The sequence below is a fragment of the Hippichthys cyanospilos genome, chromosome 2 (assembly GCF_059441005.1).
Source record: "Hippichthys cyanospilos isolate Australia breed blue-spotted pipefish chromosome 2, RoL_Hcya_1.0, whole genome shotgun sequence".
In the NCBI taxonomy this organism is placed as follows: Eukaryota; Metazoa; Chordata; class Actinopteri; order Syngnathiformes; family Syngnathidae; genus Hippichthys; species Hippichthys cyanospilos.
In genome coordinates, this window is record NC_142370.1 from 7448999 (window position 1) to 7472872 (window position 23874).

Here is a 23874-nt window from a genome sequence, read left to right on the forward strand (position 1 = left end):
TTGACTTGTTTACACGTGTTGCCGACCGGTTGCCTATGGCCTACATGACTCACCAGCAGCGACCCGGCACGTCGTTACCGGATAACAGGTTCACTTTATGTGAGTTTAATGAATTCGACTTTTATTTAACCAGCTCGGCTCCATTAAGATAAAGAATGTCATTTTCAATGCCCAATACCACGGACAAAGGTTTTGGGTTCCATGAGAGAGAATTTCGAAAGATTTCAGTACAGCGCTTCCTTGAGCTTGAAGTCTTTCTGAGGCTGAGGGGGCAGACGAGCCAAAAAGCCTTCTCCCAATTTCTGTCTGGAGCAAAAACAGGGATGAAAACAAATAAACATAAGAACAACAAATAAAACACTGATCCAAATGTACCTTGTTTGTCTTGCATATTGACTATCCTGTATACACGTGTATAAAAAAAAATCACATCATAAGACTTCATTAGAGACATTGAATATCATCTTGTATTAAATGCTCACTGTAAACTTCTAATTTCAAAACAGTAAACAGAACTATACAGTGTACAATAGGCTGCCCGGACGTTTTTTTTTACCCCAAATCCCCCGTGATCTGTTTATTTTCTCAAGCCACACCAAAATGAACCCTTCTTACAGTACAAGTAACATGACATGAACTTTTTTTCACACTTTTATTGTGAAGTAACTCCCGACAGCATAATAACGACTCAACCAACTAAGTAGAGTGAGCAGCCTCCATTGTAACAACAACAAAAAACCAACAACAGTCAAGTGACCACTGATGTTCTTTTTGCTCAATTGATGTTCTTTTTTTTTCTTAATTGACGTTCTTTTTTAGGTTGATTTTTTTTTTTTCTTTTGGTTCACGTCATGCCTTCTCTTTCACGCCCATCCTCCTTTTTTCTACATAAGCAGCATGTGGGCAGGAAAAGCTTTCAGTCAGTCAGTCAAGCGGAGCGTTCGTCGATGTCACTCGGCAACATTTATAGATTTTGGAATTCGATGCACACATATGAGCAGTGCATCATAAGACAAATTTGGCGATAATGCAAGCCTTTTAAATGCACCTTAAGGCCTTGAAAACAGTAGCTTTTTGTACACATGTATTTTATTCTGTGGTCATCAGTGCTGGTGGGCCACATATTATTGATTTGATAACAGAGGCTGAGGTCCAGTTGAAAATTTGACCACGGGCCGCAAAAGGCCCACGGCCTGGACTTTGGACAAGCCTGCCCTAGACTATCTGCTCTAACTATCACAAAACGTGGAGGTATGAAGTCAATGCCACGAAAGAAGTAAAACTGCTAGGTACAGTGTGTAAAATTTAGTGTTATTCATTTAAAAATATTTTAATAACGTACAAATTAATGAGTTCTATCATACCAACATTTTTTAGATCATTGTATGTCAAGTAATAACTAAACATATAAAATCCATATCCAATGTTGATTTGTCTTTTATGTGATACATTTAGAACAAATTATACGTTTACTATAATGCACTATAGTGACTGTAGTGTTCAAATGGTGCAGAATGTTACAAGGAATATACTTTTTTTTTTTTTTTAAATCAAAAGCTCTCTTGTGTTTGATGAGCATCAGGCCTGGTAGTTTACCGTTTGTCATGATAGTGGGCAAAGTACTTTTCTGAAGTGGAAGATAAGCACTAAATTCATCGAAATGTGTCGAAGTCATAAAAAAAGCATAAAGCAGGCAGCTTGTTGACAGTCAGTCTGCTTGTTGTCTTGCTTGGTGTGGCGCTTTGTGAACTTTCCTCTAGAAAACTTGGAGGCCACGCCCCCTCCCCACTCTCCGCCTGTGTTGAGAAATGGGAGATGTGGGTTTGCACTTGCTGACACTCAGACGGGCTGTTTTTACTTGGATCGGATCGCGGCGGAGCCCTTTATTTGAAATCCCCGATAAGTGTGCTCAGAATAGCTTTTCTGGGCAGGGTGAGAAGGACGAGTAAACAATAAATGTGTTTTTTCACCAAACACACTCTCTTTCTCCATTCCAACTGAAAGCAGACTTTGTCCGGTGTGCTTTGTCACCTTGCCCAATGTTCTTTCTCTTCCCCAGAAATGTTTGTTTGAACATATAGTACGGTGAGCTCACAGTTGTCAAGTTGCCGTGCGGATCTGGCAGGATTTTCATCTTGAGTTCTCTGGCTTCGTCCTACTTTCCAAAAGCATGCATGGCGAATATAGGTCATGTAGAGTCTCTATTGCAGCAGTTTGCAACCTGTCATCCTTGAACCTACACTTTGCTATTGTTGCTCAGTCCTGACCCACTTTTGGACAAGCGGAAAGCCAAAAAGAAAATTTATAGATTAAAAAAAAGCCTCTGAAAAGATACTTTAGGTGGGCCTTTATAGGGGTAGTTTGCTATTCACAAATTCACATTTTGTGTCCAATTTCTGTGCTCTTTATGGAAGCCAGAATTTTCCAGTACGAAAAAAGCAAACGTGTTGATGCTTTTCAAATCTTTGAGCAAAATTTAGCTTTTGAGCTTGGTTTGTTAGCTGGGCCGTAGTCCTTGAGTACTAACTTGGTTGGATCAACTTTTTTTTTTGTCATATGTCACATTTGACTAATACTTGTCTCTAATACTTGTCAGCAAGATATTTGTATATGTATATATATATATATATATATATATATATATATAATTCTGTTTTTGTAAAAGAACATTGAATTTTCAGATGATCAATATAAAAACCATCTTATTGGTTAACCTGATCGCAAATGCCAAAGCGCACATTCTTCATGTCAGCCAATTGCAGGGTTCTAAAATTTTGTTTGACCCATCATCAGGAACTGGCATTCTCGTCAATGTCTAAAAACAACAAACTACGTACAATCCTCCATTCGTTTTCTGGAATCGTGGCATGAATGAAACCCTGACACATGTTTTCCAGTTGTTATGCAATAGTTGAGTCATGGCTGAAAATTGTCTGTCGGCAGTTGGCAAGGAACAAAACAAGCTGAAAGTATATGCACCAGACAACTGAAGACGCTCGCTCTACTGCGTACTTTTTTTAAATAATTATTTTGCATATATGCAAATTAGAATAGGTAGGACCTGCTGATTGGATATCTCAGCCTGAGTGCAGCCTCGGGATTGGTCAGACGAGAAACAAGCGCCGCAGGACAATTGGCTGCCTTTTGTTGTTTGTTACCTGTGATCTTGTTGTGCGTAGCATCTTATCTGTTCCATGATTAGAGAGTACAACAGCTGACATGTGACGACTGTGTTTTCGACCGCTTACTCATATGATATGGGCACCGGAAACACAAAACAACACAAAACAATAAAGAGCATGGCAAAGAATTCCTTGTTGGAAAGCTACAGTTTGTTTGAATGTTTCTCTCCTGTTTGTGTAGATTTTACAATGAATTGGGATTTTTATAAATAAAATACGTAATAGACCTGTGGTTCTCAAATGGGGATACGTGAAATTTCAGGGTTTCTGCAGGTCTCAGCAAATTTAATTTAATGCCGTGATAGGAACAGTTTAGGAGGTGTTCAGGTTGAGAAATTAAAATTGTAACATGGTTAAAATCTCCCAAAAGTATAATTTTCAATGGATCAGAATCAAGGGGTTCATTTCTTTTTTTTCTTTTCTGTTTTATTCTTTTATCATTATTTTTTATGTGCTACAAACCAGCAAAATAATCTATAAGTACACAGGCACTGCTGAAAAAAAACCCGTTTTATCTAGTCATATTTGTTTTATGCTACATTCTGGTACTTGTTGCAGGAAAAAAAATGAAGCTGACTTCATGTAACGGAAAGGGTAAAGAGCAACTAATTTAATACGCCATCTGAAAAACTGATGTGCCTTCCTCAAAAAAAAAAAAAAAGATTTATAAGTGTTAATTGGTTTAATTCACTCAATGCTCCCTGAATCAAAAGGAAGTTTTCTTCTTGAGATCATTTGTTATATAAGTAATAAATAAATGAATGAGACCATTTGGATGTTGTTTTTGCTGTAAAAGCCTTTGAGGTGATTCAGGTCCGTACAAATAAATTTAAATTGACTCGACTCCATATTGACAGATCCGCAAACTTGAACCACTCAAACTCAGGTGCAAAAAAAAAAAAAAAATCCTAAAATGCTTTGCGCTGGTTAACCAATCCCTGGCCGGAAAATAAAAGTACATCATGAAAAACACGCTTGAGAACTGCCGATGTAGGCAATAGGGACAAAAAAAATATATAACATCATTTTAATACTTTACCATTGGTGTATCTTAAGAAGTGATTTGTTTAAAAAAATTGTTCAGTCTTTGTGTTTTTCCCCCAACAATGTGCTTGACACTGGACTGGTGTAATTTTTAGTGTAAATCAGGGGTGTTAACTTATTTTAGCATAGGCCACATTGTAGTTATAGGTTCTGTCAGAATGCCGGAATTACTGTGAATTAAAAAAAAAAAAAATAAGTGTGATCGTCACACACATACCTTAATTTGAAATCAGAACCCGGCAAAAACTGTTAAAAGAAAGTTTGGGGATAAAAAAAATGGTTGTTTTCCCACCTAAGGAATTTTAAAAGTTAAAGACAACTTGTAAGTTTGGTATTTTAGTCAGAAACCTGAAGTCAAATCAGCATTTGGCGGGCTGCATAAAATGATGTGGTAGGCCGGATCTGGCCCCCGGGCCTTGAGTTTGACATCTGTGGTGTAAATGGTTGGCGACCGGTCACTGCTTCTCACCTGGTCCATCAACACCCCAAAGGAGAATCAACATGGCGTAAATCAATGGCTCTTTACTTTCCAGACTCTAGCATAACGGCAGCAGCATTTATTCACGAGGCCCAAATGTCTTTCAGCTGCCGAGTGGATCGCGTTCACTCTGACCTACATTTGTGGCGAGCTGACACGTTATGTAAGCGGGATGTAGGATGGCCAAGCCACACAAGGCCTCTTGTCTCGTGTTATGAAACAAGTGAGCTCACAAGTGCTTCACATACAGACTCGCAAAAATACAGAATGGACAGAAATACTTGCGCTTTGGCTTTTGATTTATTTATTATCAGCAATGGTAATTCACAAGATATAGATGAAAAACATTTTTTTTCTTGGTCGTCGTACAAATAAAACTATACAGGCAAAAACAAAAAGGCTATGTATTTACTGACAAAAAAAAGCGAGTCCTCCACCGCCACCATCTCCGTCGGGACCGTGACGGCAAGTTGGCGGTGAGGAAGCCGCGGGAACGGGAGGAAGATGGAGGGGAGGGGCCTCTAGGAGGAAGAGGGGGCGGGCGGCGGCGGCGGGGGCGGGCTTGATGCCTCGGACTTAGCCGCGTCGGCGCTTTCGCTAAGCTGGCGCTTGAGAAGCATTTCCCTGGCGATGCAAGTCACCTGACCGTTGGCCACTGTGTAGCTTCCGCTTCTGCAAGCAAGCCAGCAACACATCAGCACACACACGAACAAGAGAAAAACTTCCGAATTATGACAACCACAGATATTATGGTTTTTCATAATGATTTTCCTTTCATTTTGACTTTTGCCTTTTACGTTCAGTTAGTAGTTTTATTTTTGACAAAAGGTTTATTAGTATTCTTTTTTACCCAAATGCTTCATTGTCTTACTGGTTTACAAAGAAAAAGTTTTTTCCCAGGTCCAATTATTATTTGTAGGCAAGGTGACCAAGAACTGATATTTGGAAGCAATATTCATTTTCTGAAAAAGGAAAATATTGGCATCATAATCAATTACAAAAAAATAGCTTTTGTTGAAGTCTCTTGGAGTATATCATGTCGAAGAACTTTCCAGATTTGCACCTTTAATTTTGTTCATTTGATTATTCATTTTTCTTAAGATATACTCTAAATTTAAATTTCTGCTCAGTGATGCCCTTTCACTAAACTATAGTATATCTTATGCAATTGTATAAGGACATTTATTACCCAGAATTATCAGTTAAAACTACTTTCAAATGGGTACACTTTTATCTGAACAGTTTGCAGAGTAAATCAAATCTTAGGTAAATGAGTGTTTGTTACTGTCACTAAAAATGATTCTAATTGCAATGGCCAAAGAGAGACATGGGGAAAAAAATTGAGGCCTGCCTCATCCAAAAGAAAAAAAAGTGTGCAATTGATTTAGAGAATGGGGTGGCCAGCAAATGTTCTTATTGATTCCGCGGCATGGCAGTGGCGGGGCTGAACCACAAAAATCAATCGGTTTGTTATCAATCATTTACGTTTTGACAAATCCCCTTTGAGAATGCTTGAGCTTACTTTTGTGTCTCGGTTCCGGGCTTTGCGTTCGCAAAGAAAAAGGATGTCCACCAGTGGCCGGAGTCTTGTCTTGGAAGTCCTGCGAGGGACGCAAATGTGAGCGAGCGACACTTGGAGGAAGTGCGAGAAAGCGCAAGTGTGTTTGGGCTGCGTACCAGGGTGGTGCGGGATGACCTCTCCCGAGAATTCGGCGCTGCTACACGAGCTGTTGCTGGACGTGGAGCCGATGCGTCCTGGAAAGCACACGCATTCGCGCTCATTATATTTTTTAAGCCATCATCATTTATTATCAGAGATTGAAAAAAAAAGGAACATTTTCCCTTTGCAGTTACCTTATTTTCAAAAGTACAAAACAATTAGACAACCCGTCTGCTTTACTGGAAGAAAAGAGAAAATGTGCAGCTATTTTCTATTGCGAGTGAAATTATGAGGGTTTAGAAAATTCTAGACCGGTAGTTCTCAAATGGGGATATGAGTACCCCTTGGGCTATGTGAGGACACTTCATGTGAGGTTTTAAAAGGGTTTCTGCAGGTATCATCTAATCTAATTGAAGAGTTATTAATTTCATGGCAAGAGCAGTCCACTTTTCAAACTAACAGCAAATTCATAGGAACATGAAGCGACATTGCTAAATTGTGTAACTTTGAAAAATGCAAGCCTTTAATTTGTTTAGTTTTATACAGAAGGACATTGTCATTAGTGACCCAATTTTCAAGCAGATGGGCCGATTTTCTAAAGTTGCTGAATAAAATACACTGAGGTAATCAGCGACTACGACATGATTGTTACAGCACTTGGTTTTGTGTCCTCCCTAACCAGAGGGCTCAAGGTTTGAAGTGTACACTAACTTACGTCTGTAGTAATCGTGGGTGGCGATGAGGGAGCCGCTTGAGGGAATTGCTGCCATTATTCTGACTGGTTGGGAACAAGCTTCCAACGGCGGGTACAAACCAGAGGACCTGAGAGCCAGAGAAGAAACGTGAGTGTGCAGAGTATGCAGAGTGAATTGGCGGTTTCTTGTTTTTCCAAGACAAGATCAGGCACGTATGTCGCTTACTCTAATCATCGTGTTTTTGTTTTCTTCTTTGTCGTACAATTCACCTTCGTTACGTTATGTTAGATGAGATTATTTGGTTACAAATGCAAATGATTAATCTGGATTTGAAATCTTAAAATTGCTCTTTAAATCTATTTATTACAGCTGCAGCTATACTAACCTATCATTTATAGTTAGCCTCCATGCGGAAAGCAAAGTAAGATTCAGAGTAGATGATTAAGAAAGCATTGGTCACATGGTCACATGTCACCTATAGCATGGTCACATGTTTGGTGTTTTAAATATAAATAGTATGTTATTATGTGCTGTATATTCAGCACAGTATATACACGCCATATGTTTATATGTATGTTGACAACAGCTGCTTGTGGGCATCCGGTTTCTTCGCTCCTCCAGCACGTGTGACTGGATGCCAAACTGCGAGATTTCTTATGGCTTAAATGGCGACACTCAACTAGATTAGAATTTGAAAGCTGGAAGTTCACCGTATGGCTTCATGGGGATTTATGGGAGCTAATGGTAGCAAAAAGAAAAAATACAAAAACAAGCAATTTGGACATGGTTGCAGTGGTACCATGATCAAAAGTGTTGAATTCCAAGCTGTCACTTGGTTGATTCCGCACCCAACTGCCTTTGACTTATAAGTTACAATATGCACAAACAAATAAATCACAGGTAAGATCCTATACACCCCTTGCACGTGGGAAAGGAGAACAATCGTTTTGGAAGGATGACTTTCTACTTATCTGTCTAATGATTCTGTTTCCAGTGAATTTCAATGAAATGTTTCCAATTTGGATTTACTTAGCTCCCTAAATTTGCATTTTTAGATTACAGAGTTTTCTACCCATGAAAACATAAATGGAAGGTGGTATTTTCACAAGGAGGCCATCTTGGAGTTTTAAGGAGCGGATGAAGACTATGCAGCTTAACTGGAAATGACAAGCAGATGGCTTTGGGGATTTCAAAGAACAGGTGAGTACATTCTGTACTGCCTCCAAAACACAAACAAGGCATTTGCCCAAATAGGCATTTATCAAGAAAAAAATTGCATAGAACATGCACATGAAATATTTGAGACCGTGACGGAATATTAACATATACATTTTAAAAAAGCAACATTGGTGGTTAGGAATTTGGTATAATATATGCACAAAAATACTAATTTGCGGGCAAGTAATTACAAATACAATTCAGATGATAGACAGTATGTACCGTGTGTGCACGAATCCTGGCCAAAAATAGGTATAACGTATGTGTAATGTATATACAGCATAATTCACGTTTGCACAAATTCGTGACGGCGAATTGATTATAACGTGTGCACGAAACATACAGCGTGGTTTCGCAGTGCTCAGTGGGGCAAACGGAGTCCACCTCGAAACAAAAAAACGTCGGAATGAAGCTGAAAACGGACGGATAGTGTGATTTGATTGAATTTTAGGCTGGAAATGAGCTACCAAGCCATTTTTACATGGCAAAAAAAGTTAGATTATTTAGACCGATTATCGAGTGTGAGGATGTTCGTGTCCGACCTTGTGGACGTGGTGCATTGTCTTTTTGTCGAAGCATTTTCTTAGCAAGATATCCAAATGGCTCAGGGGAGTGTCAGCTAAAGCACGAAAGAACATTTTGCTCGTACGTCCCACCGATTTTGAGGCCACAATTCCGTGTGGTTTACCACCATAAGCCTCCAATGTCACGTAAACAAGCACGAGAGGAGTCGTCGCTTGAGGGGCCTTACCTTAGGTTGAGATCGGAATGCTGTTGATTGTGGAAGGCTTGGATGGCTCAAGGGCTCAGTGGTTCGAACGGCCCATTTGTGGATGGACGAGGATGAGGACGACGGTAGTGCTGGTGGTATGATGATGATGTTGGCCCCTTTTGGTCGCTCGCTTAACGGCGGACGGACGCTAGAGCACTAGGGCGGACTGGCCCTTTTTATCGCGCTCAGCAGACGTGGGCGGGGATAGCGAAACAGAGGCGCGGCCTGGCGTGCAGTGAAACGTGATTGAGCGTGGAGCAGGAGTGGGGAAATTGTGACGTCATAGAACCGAGAGAGGCCGCCCAGCAACAAGCATCCATTTAACCGCATATCCTCACGAGCGAGGGTCGCGGAGGTATTGTTTTGAAAAAAAAATATTTTGATAAAAGATTTGATTCGTTTCCGTTACTTGAGAGCCAACATTTCGTCTTTAGAAAATTTCTTTGGGAAGGGTAAAAGCTTCAGTGAAGCAATAGGATAAGAGCCTACAACTTATGAAGAAAAATAAAGCTTTTGTTGCGAAGAAAGAAGCTCGGGGATCCAATTAAATTGGCGTTAATGATGAGTTCAAATTGCACATTTGATATTCGTTTCGTCTGTGTGTATTATTTTGACGTACCCTCCCCATGAAGAATCCACACATGGGGACCAGCGCTGTGAACAAACCTTGGTACCGCGAAGCGGATAAGGCGCAAAGGACAATTGCTAGACATCAAGACATAATTGCAAGTAGACGTCTAAATGATCTTCAGACAAGAGTAATTTATACAAACTATATAAATATAAACAGAAGCCACTCGAATAAGGTCCCATATGGTCTAGCGGTTAGGATTCCTGGTTTTCACCCAGGCGGCCCGGGTTCGACTCCCGGTATGGGAACACTACATTTTCCTACTTTTAGTTTTTTGTTTCCAGTTATTTATTTATTTTTTTAAATCGAAACGTTTCGGGTTGTACTAAACGGTATGGGAACAAATCTTCATTTTCCTCCCGAAGCAACGCTCGTACCGTGTATTTGTTGTGTCAACGTCATTACGTGACAAACAGCACTACAGTACAGCGCTACAGTGCTTTGTGATCCGCAGCAGACGCATAAATATACTACATGGAAGGCACCATCGGAGCAAATTTTGCCCAATGCAGCGCGCTAATTTCCTGGCTGATTCTACGATCTGGCAAAGAAAGTCTCCTGATGACGTTTTAATTACTTTAATTTACGGTATTGGTGTGCCAGCTCCAATACGGCTAACCGGAACCTGAACCATCGCGTTTCCGCAGCAACATCACATGACATGATGTAGTGTCACGTGATGCAAGTTTTTCACCCCTGTAGCATTTGCCGGTGTGAACTGTAACACTGGCTAGCTCTTACGTGCTCGAAACACAATCCGCTCGTGTTCGGTTTACCACAAAAGGAAAGACATGGACGAATCTGCTCAAATACTGGATGAAACCTTGCTTGCTTTTATGGACCAGTTGGAGTTACTGGAGGAAAAACGAACTCGTCTTAACAGCCTCATCGAGCAGGTGGTGACAAGCGATAGCTTCCTTACGCTGTATATAATTGTGGGGAAAATATAAATTGCGGCCATAATATTCATAATTAGAATTTACGCACAAAATGCCCGTTTGTGGGTTGCACTCTATTTAAGATTGGGATTGTACTGTTAGGTAAGCAAATTGAACACACCTTATCGCCCTAGTTGGACAATTTCGCGTAATGCTGCCCATCGAAGATGCACTTCATTTGGCTACCACGACGCCCAAAATGTTCAAGGGATTTTTTGTTTTAAATCTTCAAATTGGTAATTAATGCCTTCGCGTCCCCCAGCATAACTTTTTATGCGTTATTTCTTATAAAAACATTTTTGTGTCCACAGATGAGTATTTCGTGTATTCGTTAAACCTATTTTGTGACCACGAATGCGCATGTTGTATTTACATCGATTAAATGTTATGTCTGGAGCTTGGTACCTAATTGATCAAAATAGAGTTGAAATAAACAAAACTACTGTACAGTTATGCTTTTCTGCAGCCAAATCCAATTGTTTGTCTTCATAATGTTCATCTGCTGATGGAAATCCATAAGGTGTTTAAGCGTGTCAGGTTTTATTCTAATAAGTCTTTTGTGCCACATAAAACGTCATATGTTGTCTTTTTTTTTGTAGGGATGGTTTTTCATTTCCAAGGCGCGATATTCCATGGGCAACAAACAAGTGTCAGCTCTTCAGTACGCAAGTGAGATAAAGCCTCTGGTTGCTGTTCATGTAAGGTGAGAAAACAAACAACATCAACGAAATAAACCTTCCTTCCACAGTCTAAAAGTGACGACTTTATGTGCCTACAGAGCGCTTGGTAATGACGTTGAGTTCTGCACAGATTCAGCAAAGCCTCATAATGAGTATTGTAAAACTAACACGCCTATTGAAGACATTGGCCCAAAAGAGGAAGGTAAGCCTTTGGTTTGTTCGTAAATTGCTGTCATTGAAATTATGCTTCAAATCAGAATGTTATTCATTTTGGATGTGCTTTTCTACCATCACAGGTGTCAGAAGAAGAATAAAGGCTAAGGAAACTAACAGTGAAAAGGAGACAATTGAAGAATTAAGCAATACAAAATCAACAGATCCATCTTTAAAAAGCGAACACAATCCCCAGCAAAACCCACTTAACTGGTTTGGTATTTTAGTGCCACAATCCTTGAAACAAGCCCAGTTGTCATTCAAGCAAGGTATGAAGATGCTAAATATTTGTTCAAATGTATGCCCAAGCACGATTACACTGCAGCTGACTCATTTGTCGTTTTTGTTTGTGCTGTTTTACAGTCATTGAATTGTCTGCTGAAATTGCAACTCTCCAGGTGCAAATTTTAAACACCAGACGGGAGCTGAAGCGATGTTTTCAAGAGAAAAAGAGAAAAAAAGAGGACATAATAGCATGTTGAAAATGTTATTAACCTTTGGGTTGTTTGTGATTCTTTGTAAATGTGACATTGTGAAATGTGCGTATTAAAATCAATCAAAGCTCTGACCCACAGGTCACGTAATTCATTTCAAAAAATTTTCCAATGAAATTTTAAGGTGCTGCTCCTTCAAGCCCTCATGTGTCCAAACTAATTGTATGTCTGCATATTATAAACTCTTTTTTCAGTCCTGACATTCAATTTATTTGAAATGCAGTGATTCTCAAATCTTATTCCATTGCATACGTCCGTACAAATGAAATAAAAATTCAGTTTATTTATCTGGCGGCCATCTTATGTAGCCACTCGCAAAGCCTACCTTATTTGAATACAGTGCTTTTCTCTGCGGCCGTTCCTTACCATTTTGTCTCTGCTTCGAAAATACCACTGTGCATTGCATATGATTCCAGTAAGCCTGGGAGATGCACATACACATTTCTTGGATAAATAGACTTCACACGATCAAGATTTTTGGGTGAGATCACGATTACCGGTGAGCAAGTTTAAAAATAACAGATTTTTGTTCTGCTCGCAAGATGGGGCAAGATGTCTATTTAAATAACTTGTTTAAATACTGCACATACTTGTATAACGTTGATATCAACAAAAGTGTTTACAAAATATGTATACAATCAAACGTTTTTGACATTTTAATAATCTTTGCCATGGCCAAAATGGACGGATACAAATGTCCAAAATATCTAAGACAAACAAGAATGAAAGCATAGCATTGGGATAAAATTTGCAGCAAAATGTTAACTAACGTCTGTCAGTCACTGATAGTTGTTCTCAGGGGGAAAAAGTCAAAATGGTCACGCAAGATGGCTGCCCCCTGCTGTTGAAATACAGTGGTACATACTGTAAATTAGTGTAGTGGTACGTAAGGTCTCTAGTGGTGCACAAAAGAAACACCCTATTTTTAATTTGGTATTTTAATTAGTTAGCATTTGCATTCATTTCATCTTTTTGATAAACACCTGGGCTTTCTTTGCTTTTGTTTTTAGATTTGATATGGTGGCGGTACCCGGAGAACCAAGTTTTTGTGTGTCTGTTTTTTTTTTTTTTTTTACATGGAAAGAACAGGCGCGTCTCTTATGTTTCATTTAGTCTGATGAAAATGTTGTATTATTGTAAACGTATGAATTATTTTATAGAATCCCAATCCTGCAAAGTGAGGTTCAGAGCGAGCGCCGCAGAGGATCGGTCCGATCAGCAACCGGAAATGAAACTCTGTATCGCTTGTACTTCCTGGTTTGAGTTCACGCGAAACCTCGCGCACGCGCAAATACGCACACAATCATTGTGTCGTCTCGCCTCCTGCGTCCGAAACGGCGAATGTATCTTCAACTGTTGTTTTCCTGCTGACATCCGCAATTGCCTGTGTTTGCTTTCCGGTCGTGCAAGCTACTCATCATCTCCCACAACTTCGATTGTGTCTTTATTTTTTCCTTTTTCTGTTTTCTCTCTTTCATTTTTTTTAAAATATTTGCGTGACCGGGGGCTGGGAAGTAAACAAGCCGACTTGTGCCCATGAAAGCCAGCGAGGAAGGACGGCTCCATCGCTCTCATCATCACCATCATCATCATCATCATCAACACCACCACCACCACCACCACCACCATCATCATCATCATCATCGTTGTCATCATTGTCCTTGCCCGTGACTGGGTGCAGAAAGAAGGGAGTACTTGTGCCCATGGCGTCCGTTTCAAAGGTGTCTATCTTGGATTACTTTAATATTGTGTTCGAGGGCGAGAATGGCAAAATCGAATCCAACTGCAAGGCGTGTGGCACCAGAATCCAAGCGAAGCGCAGCGTCACTTCCAACTTTGTCACGCATCTCAAGGTAATTCCCCCAAAACGCGACGGGAACGAATAACGGACATGTATGTGGGTCATTACGGAATTGGAGGACATTTTGGACACTGCTCGTTCCAGGGGCGTAGCCATCATTTTACAAGAGGGTGGGAGTGGGGGGGTTGTTCTGGGGTAAGTCAACTTTTATGACCGATATGACCACCATCTCGCATTCAGCAGCTTTCTCTCCGTAGAGACAGAAGAAACAAGTAATCCAACTGTTAATTCTGACATTAAAGCATTGTTTAAATCCAATACAGTGCTTGATCGCTACATATCTCGGTCTGATTTTTGGGGTTTTAATCTATTGCAGATTTTAAATTCTGACCACAATTTCTTCCGTCGCAGGTTTACTTTGCATTCTTTTTCTAGCAATTTCCATCCTTTTAAGTCAGAGCAGTCAAAAAATTATGGTGGCCCTGAAGAAAAAACTAATGAACAAACTGAAACACGTTTCGCAAAACAAATGACCAAAATACAGTATGAAACAAACTAACATTTCACAAAACAGGGAACACATTACCAAAGGCCGAAACACATAACCATTTCAGAAAACACATTTCCAAAAAATGTCTATTGTAGTTTTCCTCACTATTTTTCTTAATATTTGACCTCTTTCATAAGTGGACGAGCCAAAACAATATATAAAAATGTTATGCATGCCGTTGAATGTGAATCAATCCCTGGATAAAAACAAATGGTCTTTTAAGCAAAATATTGCATCTGTGGTCATCAGTTTGGCCCAAGGAAAACTGTTTGACATTTTTTAATCTATTGTTTAGACATGATGAATCAAACGTTAGCCCCGTCGTTTCCGAGACCTTGACAGCGTTGGGTTTCTATTTGTAATCTGAAAATCCTCTCATAAAACATGGTGGATTTATAAAAATAATATGACAGCTTATCTATGTTTCCAAAATTACTTTTTCAAGCTTAGAAACAAATATTTAAAAGAAGTTGGTGCCTAAATTGTTTTCCAATTCTGAAGTAACCCAAACTGCATTCAATGCACTAACATAGTGGTGCTTCCCTTTTAGCGCAAGCACCAGGCCATGTATGATGACTTTGTCAAAAGAAAGGACATGAAACGAGAAGGATACCCTTCTGCGCCCATGCACACTTTAACAGCCAATGGAGGCAATACAGTCCGCTACACTCTCCCCACGGCGGCAGCAGGAGCTGGAGGAGGTGCTGGGAGGATGGGAGCCCTCGAGGGAGGAGGAGGCGTGAGCAAGTTTGACAAGCACGACCCGCGTCAGGTGGGTGAGCACTTTGTGGCACTGCATCATGCAGATTTTTGTGGCCAAAGCAAGTTGCTTTATGAATGCATAAAATGTGACTGGGAGTAGCAATCCTTTTTCCTGTTGTTTTTTTGTGTTTTGTTTTTAAACACAACCGTCAAAATCTCAAGAAAAAAATTTTTCATAGGAAAAGGGGTGAAACAACCCCAGGAGAAAATGCAAAATGTGAAAAAAAAAATTGAAAAACAACCCAACTGAATACTGTAATTTTTAGTTGTAATATCACCTTCCACCACTAGATGGCGGTTGCGCTTACTCTAGGACTTAATATCGTTAAAATCATATACCCGCTGCACAATGAAAGTAAAGATATTCTATTTTATTCTATTCTAATGCTGTACAACATGAATAGGTATAATATTTTTGGGTGGATCAGGAATGTTATGTGTGACACATAACCAATATTAAGTTTGCAATTGAGTTGATATTTGCGTAAAACATTGTACCCAACAAGTTCTTTTTTATTGGAGGTGGTTTCTTGTTTAGCATTTTTGTGCTTTACTTGAATGGTACTTTTTAAGAGACATTTAAGAGAACCCCACCCACTATGTAGTTATTTTGTTATTAAGTTATTTTGTTATTAAGTTCTGTCAAAATGTATTATCAAGTCTGAAATATATCAAGATAATGTGCCTTTAAAAAAATGTATTTTTAAATAACTGTCTAGGTAGTGCCGTCATCATATCCGGTACCTCGGTACTCTGATGAAAGATTTTGTCCCCCTGCCGCATTTAAGTTACCCATCCCTGACCTTATCACATTCAAAAGACAAAAAAGAGAGAGATAAATATAATTACAAAGATGGCGGGGGTTGCTTAGAGCCCAAGGTCCCACGAAAGCCTTACAAAATAACCAACCTTTTCCACATAACTTTACTCACAGGTTTTGATAAGCGAGGCCATTGCTAAGATGATTGTTCGCGACCTGCAGCCAGTTTCCATGGTGGAAAACGCTGGCTTCAGGGTACTGCTTCACCTCCTGGAGCCGCGCTACACCCCGGAATCCCAGTACTACATCCAGAACCAGCTCCTGCCAGCTTACACCTACCAGGCCCAGCTGACGACCCGTCAGGCGCTGGCTTCAGCGCATGCCCTCAGTCTCAGCCTGGATGTCTGGAAGGCCTCATCCGCAACCACTTTAGGGTAAGGGGTAAAAACACAGTATTAGGCTTGCCGCTAAACCTGACCTGTTTGTATAAACATTACAATACAGATTTCCAGCGAGATGTCATCAATCTCAATGCACCAGAGTTCTTGTATTGGGGTTGTACCCGCTATGGACGTGCTGTCAATTCCAGCACCCAAAATGGGTTATTAGGTGCCGGCCCCCAGTCTCCTCAAGTATCTTAACGGGCGTCGTGAAAGTTCACAGAACCCAAACCTAATAAATAAGCAATGAAATTATAAAATGTAGAAAAAAAAAGAGAACTGTAAATAGTGGTTAGCCAAAGGATGATTAGCATTAGCTTTACTTCGCTATCACTACTGTGTACTTCTTTGCTTCACAAAAAATATATAAAGTTTTGCGTTTGGGACGAGACGTGTGAACCAAAGTGGAATAGTAGAACTAAACCGTTTTTTTGTTGTTGTTTTTTTTATATTGATCCATATCCACAGAAGGGAACAATGTAATGTAACGTAACAAAAGTGACCAAACATGCTTGTAAACAACCATGACCAAACGGACACCAAAAAATGAATGCGTTTGTTTTTTTTCTTCATCGCACAATAAGTCCAAATGTGTTAGGCCAAAAGGTTAAAATCGTCAAAGTGTATAAATTAAGTGACTAGAAAAGCCTGCGACCCTTGTGAGGATAAGCGGCTCTAGAAAATGGAGATGGATGGATGGATAAAAAGGAAAAATACTTGCTTTTTATGCAAGGTGAAAAACAAATATAAACACCTTTGCACGCAATCTATCTATTGTTCTATTTATACATAAATATAAACCGAGATTTTAGACAGCTCTTTCACTTTAGATAATGGTCAATGAAATGAAGTGACAACCACAGAACACATTTGAGTTAGCTCTTGTTTTTTTCAAAAGTGATCAGTACAAGGGGCAACTGTCAGGCTGCCAAAATCAAAGCGAGTAATTGGTGCCTATTAAACTGCTCTTGAAAAGTAACCCGACTGCTAACACCAAACGATATGGAGCACTCCAGCGCTGCTTGTTAGTGGCTATTTTATGCTAGAGGCTGCGATAAACGCTGGCAACAGGCATCATGTAATCAAATGACAGTGTAATTAAGCACCCTGACTTAGAGATTAAACATGATTTCAGAACTTTGTGTTGATTTGCGACTCCTGGAGCAACAGTCAATGAGTCAAATTAGTCATTGCTGGACATGCTTCTGGGAACAACCGCAGAAGAAAACCATACCAAGGTGTTGCGGGGCGAAATCTCATGATGCTCCAATCTTTCGAGAAGTAAGTGTCGAATTGGGATGTATGAAAATCAAATTGATCTTCTAATTTTCATATCTAATTTCCAAATGTCAACTTTCAATCGTTTGACCCATTAGGGCATTTTTGCCAGAGCCGGTTACACACAATAAAAATCGTGACACAATGCTAGCATTGTTTCTATACAGTATTGATGATCTGACTTTTCTTTCTTCAGTTACCTTGGGGTGACGTGCCACTTTCTGTCACTGGAGTGGCAGATGCGCTCAGCCCTTCTGGCGTGCCTCCCCCTCACTGGGAATCGGATTTTCTCCGATTTTCAAGACGTGTGTCACTCTCACGGCGTGTCTGGAAGAGCCTTCCGGGTCGTGTCCGACCCACTCCCGGTCACCACTACTACAAAGTCGTGCTGTCTGCCCGCCTTCTGCCAAGAGGAGGACGATGAAGACGACAGCGAAAGGCGCGACGATGCTGAGGGAGCTCTTGGAAACGGACACGCGGGAGAGGACACATGGGAGGATTGGTGGGAGCGGGATCTTGGCGTGTGTCGTGTGGATTGCTTCTCTCGCTCTCTTAGCCGTTGTGTCAGGGAGGGCTTGCGCTCTTGTACGCCGCTGGTTTCTGTGCTGGCCAAAGCTGGCCGCTTCTACAGCCACATTACAACCGTGGTTCCACCAGAGAAACTGAGTCAGGTGTTTGACGGTCCTGGCTCGGGAAACGCTTCTCCACCGATTCGAGACTGGGCCACACAGCTTAAGGTACAGTTATGCTTGAGATCTCTCATTGCTGTTACAGAAAACCAAATTCATCTTTTGCAAACTCTTTGGCTGGGTTCCTTCCTGAGCTTGATTTCAAAACATGTTTTAGCTTTACATTCTGTTACTCCAGACTTTAAACCAAGTTGAACTGTTATTCTCAATTAATTTTAAACTGACAAATGGAAAGGTTCGACTTTAGCAAAGGCTGCATTTTTGTCGCGGATAGGGCGAAATAGTGATTTTTCTCAAAGGGGCTTGAGAGACGGTCAAGAGACGGAGACCGAGACGGAAGATGATTCAAAATAAATAAATAAAAATGTTAGTGTGTTAAATATTCATGTACAGATAGCCTAGATTCTTCATTTTGTATTTGTTTTACATTAGTAACGTTTACTGTACTTTTTAAAATCAGCAAACCATCTCTCGGTCACCGCATCTTTTTTTGTTTTTTGAGTTTTTCCATCAAGTTTTAGGTTGATCGACATCTCTCTCCTCTGTCCTTTAAAAGTGTCAGTGAAATCTGGTGGAGATTGCTTTCTGTTTGAGAGGACAACTGGAGGAAGCATAACGCTTGCCATTTGCTTTCAGGGACATTGTCTGGCATCATACTCACTCCTCCCAAGTTTGGGACCTCCCAGAATTTGTTGAAGCTGACACACACGCACACACACAAAACCATAATCACTATTATTGGAGAATTTAGTGACGCCTGAACCACAGAACACATACAGTACGTGAGTCAGCCTGGTTTGTTAAAAAGTGCAGGCAATCTTACTGCTCTCGCCAGCCTATATAGAGCACTCGAGTCCAATGGTTGATTTATGCTAGAGGCTGCACTAACGATGTAAAAAACTACCATACAGTAAAATCAGTCAGTACATTTTTAGCACCCTGAATTGGCAGTTAAATGTGATTTCAGGTCAAAATTGTGTTTTTTTTTATTGGGTTGCAAAAGGTTGTGCGGTATAAAGTCTGCCATTGTTGCGATATGTTTTCTGGGAACAACTTCTAAATGAAAGCCTTTTTGCCAAAACACAAACATTTGTGTCCATACATTAGTTGTTTTAGTAACTTAGGTTTTATAGTTAGGGTTTAGGGTTAGGGGTTTATTGTTATTGATTGAATGATTTTTCTGAAAATGAAAAAATGATTAGAATGAAAAAAGCAAGCACACTAAGTTCAAATGACAAGGTTTTTGCATGCAAGCAAAAGCCTCATGGAGCTTTGGATAGAAAGCTTCAAGTGTTCATAAGACTTCATATGCCCGTCACTACATATGGGGAAGTTGTCTAATGGCGTATCTGCGTCGGTCCGCAGGTGCTTCGTCGGCTACTGGAGTCTGTGGAGGTCTTGGAGGAAATGAGCGGTCCCGGGGAAGTGGCGCTCAACGTTTCGGAGACGGCCTTGCTGAGGGAGCTCACTGAGACTATGGAGCCCTTCATGGAAGCCTGGGACATGGTTTGCGGGGAACCGCAGCCTGATGCCCACACGAACAGACATGTATCCATCAGCCTGGCGCTCCCGTGCGTGCTGGGCTTGCGCAAGCATCTTTTGGAGACCTCCACCCCACATTGCCCTTCTCTTCAGACCAGCCTCAGCCAGGCCGCCGAGCGTCGCCTGGCCCCCATCCTGGAGGACCCCCTCTACATCACCGCCACCACACTGGACCCTCAGTTCAAGCTTACGTGGAGCGGTGACCCTGAGTGGCATAGACAAGTTCTTCTCAAAGAACTATCCAAATATTGCGTAGACTCAAACTCGGAGCGACTTCCTCATCCCCACACGTCTCCGTCCCCGGCGCCGTCGCCCGTTTCGGCGCTGGCTCGGCCCTGCAAGCTCTTCTCCTTCATCAAACAGAGACCCGCGATGCAGGCCAAGAGCCTGGAGCAGGAGCTGGCCGTCTACTTGCGAGAGGAGCCCACCGATGAAGAGGCTTTGCATTACTGGCGGCGCAAAGCCATCGACTTCCCGCTGCTGGCCCAGGTGGCCAAACAGGCCTTGACCGTACCCGCCTGCGGAACCCTGGTACAAAGCATCTTCGGCAAGGCCCAGCGCTGTCTGCGGCCCGAGACGGGACGTTTCTTACCAAAGAACCTGGAGACGCTTATCTACCTCAAAACAAATTACAGATTGTTATGGACGTAGTCAGCGAGAACATTTTACTTATGGTGGCCAGCGGTTGAGATGGGGGTTTGAGCAAACTGTGGAGACAATATCAGGAATATTTATAAGATCTTAAATTTACTATCAAAAGATTCATTACCAATACTGGGGTTGTCAACTGATGTGGCAAGATACTTATCCCTTGCCACAATAAAAAAACAGCCTATCAACTTAGCCTTCCTGTTTCTAGCCTGATGCAACTACATGTGAAGGAATAAAGGAAAGTACTTTTTTTTCATAGGTTAGCCTCTTACGTTTTTTTTTGCTGGGCGTGGACCCGCTTCTGTTGGTCCGTCTTTTTTTTTAAGTTGACCCAAACCGTAATCGTCCGTCTGTCTCTCCCATCATTCAAATGTTAACGCCATCCAATAAAAAAAAAAAAAATAAAACTTTTCTTAAACATAGTGAAACGTGAAACTGAATCTAAAGCATCTTCGCTTTAATTCATTTAAGGTAATTATAACAAAGACATAACCACACTGTCTTCATGGTGTCATTATCAAAATCAGCGAACAGGTGCAGGAATAGGGGCACGCTATTTTGCCCCAGTGAGTGTCCCAAGCAGTACTCTAGTCAAAAATGTACATGACACATGCAACAGCAGTTATACACATGATTGGTGTGCAAGCAGCCCTTCAGTCACAAGTTATTCTTCCTAACTCTATTCACAGTCATGGTTCCATAAAACAAAATTCATGTGAGCGCAAGTCATCTGCCACATACAAAACAACCAAGCCCAAGAGAAAAGCAATATTTTGCTCAGCTTAACCCTTTATGGGCACAGCGGCCGCTTTTCAGCCGTTGCTTAAATTCGAACATACCGCCCAAATTATTTTAAATTATGAATATTCTTGCCAGTTTAGGACTTAAAAATAGAAAACACGTGTGCCTGATTAAGGCTGTTTTTGCCTGTTTAAACTATCTGCCGAAATCAGTCACTGTACCCAATAAAGGGTCAATATACTAATGTCCATTTATTTGCAACTTCTTGTAGCTCATTACCTGATTTGCATTTTCCGGCCAAGCAGAGTGAATGTCATTGACACCACTGAGATGATCCCATTGTTGTTTGTGTGGCATCAACTCTCTTTGCCACGAATGAAAGGCATCCCAGAATGCTCTGCTCAACTATGTGCAAGCGATTTATTCATCCGAATAATGTTTAAAACGCAAAATAACATAAAATCTCTTAATACTTGATTCTAAACATTGCTTTTTACTTCAAGTTTGTACAATGAATGTGTTGAGCAAGATTGTGTCCACATGTGTTTTACATTGGCATTTACAAGGAGCTTAAAGTAAGTCTTTAGAAGTTTTCCTAACGACGAGGGCTTAATAGACACTTCACATTTGAACTAAATCTGTTGTTGGTATTTTCTAGTTATTCCTGGGTGCGTACACGTTAGCTTTTTAACCTATTTTGACTCTTTGATACTACCATACTTTTAAGTATAAGAAAGATTTAGCGTTTCTCATAAATTTGGAAGATGCAATCGGGCAACAGCTGAAAATTACAACCACGGATAAAATCTACTTGCTCAGTCAGGCCTTAAAAATCTTGCTCGTCATCCCGCGGATCGCTAGCAAAACGCGCATCCGTCAGTGACGGACAGACAGACTGGACACCTCTGCTGTTTATTTGACTTTGCTTGATCTTGTCTCCACACAGCCACACTAATTTGATCAAACTGGCCCACAAAACAACTAACCCACTAACAAACCAATGATTATATTCAACAAAACATTTTTTGCATAGGACTCCTTGTTACAAATATTTATTAACACAAATAAATTTGTGTATTAGATTAAAAAATGCTTAGATGAAAACAAACTAACTTTCAGATTTTCCTTCTCTGTGTACGCCTCATTATGAGCACCTAATAAATGACGTTGACTTATTATAAATGAAAAAATGTGTTTGCCTTCAGACTGATTTTTACATATCCCTTGACATTGCAGTAAGGTTTAAGGTATTATAATAGGTATTGTTAGGGGTTTGTATGGGTTAGGGTTTCAAAATAGGTTTTGAAACTAAAGTTAGGGTTTTAAACTGGGATTAGATTTTTAAAAATAGGAATTTAAACCAGGGGTAAGGTTTTACATAATGGTTTTAAACTTGGGTTACTGTTTCAAAGTAGGGTTTCATACAAGGTTAGGGTTTCACTGTATGGATTCACAATGATTTCAAACTGGAGTTAGGGTGTGAAAGTAGTGTTTCAAAATGCCGTTAAGGTTTTTTTTTAGGTATCTAAACTACCGTTAGGGTTCCAAATGGGTTAGGGTTTCAAACAAGGTTCTGAAACTAAGGTTAGGGTTTCAACTTGGGCTTAAGTGTTTGTTTCTTCTTTTTTTTAAAATAGGAATTTAAACATATTATGATAGTTTTGGGTTTCGATATAGGTTTTGAAACTAGGGTTAGGGTTTTAAACTGGAGGGGTTTTTTTGTAAAATAATAATTTAAATATTTTAGTCTGCTGTTGGGTTTTAAAGTATGGTTTCAAAATAGGTTTAGGGTGTAAAAATAGGAATCCAAACCAGGATCAACCTAGGTTCAAATTTAGGATTCAGGATTAGTTAGGATTTTAAAGGGGGAGTTTCCAACTAGGGTTACGGCTTAAAACGGAGCTTCGGTTAGGGTTTCAAAATAGGAATTTCAACTAGGGAAACAATTTCAACATAGGATTTTCAATCTAAGGTTTTGCATTTCAAAGTAGGGTTTTACTCTGGAGTTAGGGTTTCATAGTAGGCTTTCAAATGGGTGTGTGTGTGTATTGTGTTTTCAAATTAGGGTTTGAAACTTTACCTAGCTTCAAAAAAGGGTTTCTAAGTAAGATTGTAATTAGTGTTATTTGTTCAAACAAGTTAGGGTCTTCCTTAGTATACATGGTCCTTTTTTCAGAAATAATAATCAAAACTATATATCATTCTTTTTGAAAACCTAAACCCAGTTAAAATGGCTCTTTAAATGTTAAAGGTTACTGACGCCTGGGTTAGGTATGTACCACCATATTAGGGGTGTGTACCTCCATATTAGGGTTCCATAGTGAACGCTGTCATGGGTTCAAAGTGTCTCACCCTTCTATAGTTTCCATCTCGAATGCATTTCAAACAAGACGATTTGTCTGACTGCTGCCCAGCGGTGTTTTGTGGATTGTTTATGCAGCTTGAACTCCCTCGCCACCCCCACCCCCCCGTCCCTTTTCCACCCACCAGACTGTGACAGCTGATGGAGCGCATGAGAGCAGACAGCTCCTGTTGGTAATTGCCTCTCAAATGAATGGGCTTGGCTGAGAGCGAGGCCGCAGGACGGGAGGAAATCGTAACTGAGCGCTCCTGCTGGCTTTGCCACATGCCAAGTGATGGTATCTGCAGTGCAGA

General features: G+C 40.5%; 3 protein-coding genes and 1 non-coding gene across 5 annotated transcripts; 3 read left to right on the top strand and 1 right to left on the bottom strand.

Annotated features, from left to right (window-relative positions):
* Positions 1 to 4985: 4985 nt before the first annotated feature.
* Positions 4986 to 9246, bottom strand: LOC148427079 (pancreatic progenitor cell differentiation and proliferation factor B-like). The gene is made up of 5 exons (XM_088408968.1): positions 9029 to 9246; positions 7080 to 7186; positions 6382 to 6459; positions 6227 to 6305; positions 4986 to 5376 (listed from the first exon to the last, which is right to left on the bottom strand). The coding sequence occupies exons 2-5, from the start codon at positions 7132 to 7134 to the stop codon at positions 5226 to 5228; spliced, it is 363 nt and encodes a 120-aa protein (XP_088265094.1). The 5' UTR covers positions 7135 to 7186; positions 9029 to 9246; the 3' UTR covers positions 4986 to 5225.
* A 610-nt stretch (positions 9247 to 9856) lies between these two features.
* On the top strand, positions 9857 to 9928 carry trnae-uuc (transfer RNA glutamic acid (anticodon UUC)). Its single transcript has one exon. It is a non-coding gene; the product is annotated as a tRNA-Glu (tRNA).
* A 404-nt stretch (positions 9929 to 10332) lies between these two features.
* Positions 10333 to 12079, top strand: vma22 (vacuolar ATPase assembly factor VMA22). Its single transcript, XM_088408118.1, has 5 exons — positions 10333 to 10576; positions 11218 to 11321; positions 11397 to 11500; positions 11595 to 11780; positions 11875 to 12079. Exons 1-5 carry the CDS (start codon positions 10472 to 10474, stop codon positions 11991 to 11993), a joined length of 618 nt encoding a protein of 205 aa, XP_088264244.1. The 5' UTR covers positions 10333 to 10471; the 3' UTR covers positions 11994 to 12079.
* Positions 12080 to 13297: 1218 nt separating this feature from the next.
* On the top strand, positions 13298 to 22396 carry LOC148427082 (zinc finger BED domain-containing protein 4). 2 transcript variants are annotated; one of them, XM_088409277.1, is made up of 5 exons: positions 13298 to 13858; positions 14907 to 15128; positions 16053 to 16312; positions 17793 to 18333; positions 19651 to 22396. In XM_088409277.1, the coding sequence occupies exons 1-5, from the start codon at positions 13709 to 13711 to the stop codon at positions 20476 to 20478; spliced, it is 2001 nt and encodes a 666-aa protein (XP_088265403.1). In that variant the 5' UTR covers positions 13298 to 13708; the 3' UTR covers positions 20479 to 22396. The 2 variants fall into 2 exon arrangements, with proteins under 2 accessions (XP_088265403.1, XP_088265404.1); XM_088409278.1 differs by having other exon boundaries at positions 16101 to 16312.
* The last annotated feature ends 1478 nt before the right edge of the window (positions 22397 to 23874 follow it).